Genomic DNA, 3,026 nt, shown 5'->3' with positions numbered 1-3,026 from the left:
AAGTTGGCTAACCGCCGCATCTTTCGTGCAGTGTTTTGCGTCATGGAAGTCATGGTTACAAAGCCACCCGAACATAATAGCTTACATTCAAAGTTGGTGATCATACCTTAATGAAATGCCGCAATGGTCTGATAGGCTTTTCATCTCTATGGCTCTGATCCCAAATAACCTCGCACTCCTCAGCCGTTTTTTGGATCTCGGACCGCTGTGACAAACATATTATACACAATTTGAGCGAGCACATGCCAATATAGATGATGTACTAGCTAATGAGAGAATACATTACCACGAAGTTCAGCTCGGAAGCAATAGAAGTCGATCTCCCTTTGCGAGCATACATGTCATGCTGGCTTTGCGCAACCTCATCGAACTCGATGGGGTCGTCCAAGATGTCGTCATCATACGCGGGGTTCACTAACTCGATATGCGTGCTTTGATGAAACCATTGGAGATAGTCGTTGAAAGCGGCCAAGTCATGAGGGACAATGTCCACATGGCCAGCCATGGGTTGTTCCGGTAATGAGGCCATGGCCTCTCGTTGAGTATCCTGGGCCGTCCAACTGATAGGCGGTCCCAGCTCCATACGGAAAGTAGGAGCAAGCATCCACCAATACCGCCGCTCCCAGTCCTGCGACAAGCTTCGTCCAACTGCGTACATAAGACATTGGGTTAATACTTTGTCTAGCAGACTACTATAGAAGAATAGTACACATAGCAAATCATCACCTGCCGGTAGAGGTAGGCAAGTGCAGCTGTTCCCCAACTCCACTGGTGCTCCAACACCGTAAGCGCCTTGAGCCAACACCAATTGGCCAACTTCCCACCACTGTCAGCAAAGAGAGTCCTCGAAATCATATACCACAAGTACACTCGGGTGTATGTCTTGATAGTGTCCTCGTTGGCCCCTTGCGGGCAAGTACCAAAGTTCGCCCTGATCCAAGCAAAAGGTGCGCCGGCGGGAGTTCTCTCCTTTGGATCTGCTGGCGGCGGAGGAGCCATGCCAACAAGGTCCTCCATCTGTCCGCGCCACCCATCAGAAGCTGTGTTCATACACAGTGGCTCGCCCTGAATAGGAAGTCCAAGTATCATTGAAACATCCTGAAGAGTAGGGGTCATCTCGCCGGCCCTCAAGTGGAAGGTGTGCGTCTCCGGCCTCCACCGGTCGACAAGGGCGGTGAGTGCCGCGGCGTTCATGTTCGCCCCCCGGCTTACAAGCGTGATGAACGGGAGAAGATCGGTGGGCTGGATGAACTCCGTGTACCTCTCGTCATACGACATTTCACTAACTGTGCCGTGGTAACGAATCTTCAAGGGTTGAAGAACCGTTCTTTTCTCCGTCATATGAAAAGCCCGGTGATCCCTGTCATACTCTTGATCTAGGAGCCACACCATCCTACATCTTTACACAAATACACCATATTATGAGCCATTCCACTAACAAATATGAGCAACACATACATGAGAATATATCTAGCTTTTGTATCACATATACATCACACATACATGAGAATTCATATCCAAATAAGCCATCACACATACCTCACATACATACATTGATAAGGGGTGGCCCGATCTTCTCAGTAAGCGAAGGTGGATGGTGATGAACTCACGATGAACACAGCGGAGATAACTTGAAGATAACTTGTATGACACAACGAGATCTCTCGATTGGTCCCTGTAGCCAGATGCAACAGCTCTCAACCCTGCAAGATATTCGCAACTCCACACACTTGCGCACGTAGCCGCCGACCACGAAGCGGTAAGTTGCAACCGTCTAATTCCCAATGGAACATCAGATCACACAAGACTTTCAGAGATTCCACACCAAATCGAAGCAATTGGATGTAGAGATTCAATAGAGTTGCAAAGCAAACAACTATGAACTAGGGTTTATCTTAAACGTGGTCTAAAGCAACTTTGGGGACGTCCCAGGGACTTATATAGGCGTTCGGGACGACCTCAGGTCGAAAAAGTACGAAAATAACCGACCCAGAATAGATCTGGTCGAGACAGACTCGGACACTGCCGGTCTGGGGGCCGGTCGACCGGACCTGGGACCGGGCTGGCCGGTTCAAACCGGGCCAGGGACCGGGTGCAAACCGGATGCTGGAATTGTGGCGCGATGAACCCGTCCGGTTGCGGTCGGCGAGGTGTCCGGTTGGCGCCGGGTGGATCCGGTCGGGCGCCCGGCTGGACCGGGCTAGGGACCGGGCGCGCCGGCGTGGCGGCCGGTCCGACCGGGTGCTCGGGCCGGCCTCGGACTTCATCTTCTCCTCTCGCGCATGCCTCCCGCTCCTCCCTCACGCGTCCATGAGATATCTTCATGTCCAGCTCCTTGTCCAGCTCCACGTACATCTTCACGTCCAGCTGCTCCTCTCCTACTGGTGCGATGCTTGTCTCCTCTTCATACCTGATGATACATAAGTAATAGGACTTAGGTAGTATAAAGTTCTCATCAATCAAGGTATCGTTTAGGAACAAGTTCACCTGTTGTTTAAGTAGCTTCGCACGAGCTTGTGTCATTGGTCCAATCCTGACTTCATTGGACTTGAGCTTCACAGACGAGGTTCATCTTCGACTTGTAATGACGGAGGTAGTAGTGAGGTAGGGATGTCCTCATCATCTCCCCCCTTCAAAAGGCGTCGACCTCGACGCTCCAAGGTCTTCTCCGTCATATGGTGTCAAATCAACTACATTGAAAGAATTGCTGACACCAAACTCATCTTCTGGAAGATCTATCGAGTATGCATTATCATTGATCTTGGCAAGCACTTTGTAAGGACCAGCACCACGAGGCTTCAACTTAGACTTCCGCAGCTTCGGGAACCTATGCTTGCGAAAATGTACCCATGCCATATCACCAGGCTTGAACAACATCGCTTTGCGCTTCTTGTTCATCCTTGCAGCATTGCTCTTGCCTTTCTTCTCAATCAACTCTTTAGTCTTCGCATGAATCTTTTTCACAAAATCTGCCCTCTTGGATGCCGCCATATTAACTCTCTCATGTATGGGTAGAGGCAACAAAT

General features: G+C 50.3%; 1 protein-coding gene across 1 annotated transcript; it reads right to left on the bottom strand.

The window, feature by feature from the left end:
* Positions 1–681: 681 nt before the first annotated feature.
* LOC124689441 (protein MAIN-LIKE 1-like) lies at positions 682–1,392 on the bottom strand (the record flags this gene model as incomplete). Its single annotated transcript, XM_047222972.1, has 1 exon — positions 682–1,392. A coding segment is annotated over one exon (711 nt), but the record flags the coding sequence as incomplete, so codon positions are not given.
* Positions 1,393–3,026: the final 1,634 nt, after the last annotated feature.

The sequence above is a fragment of the Lolium rigidum genome, chromosome 2, assembly GCF_022539505.1.
Source record: "Lolium rigidum isolate FL_2022 chromosome 2, APGP_CSIRO_Lrig_0.1, whole genome shotgun sequence".
Taxonomy (NCBI): domain Eukaryota; kingdom Viridiplantae; phylum Streptophyta; class Magnoliopsida; order Poales; family Poaceae; genus Lolium; species Lolium rigidum.
Note: the sequence above shows the minus strand (reverse complement) of the source record. Positions and strands in the feature narration are given on the sequence as shown.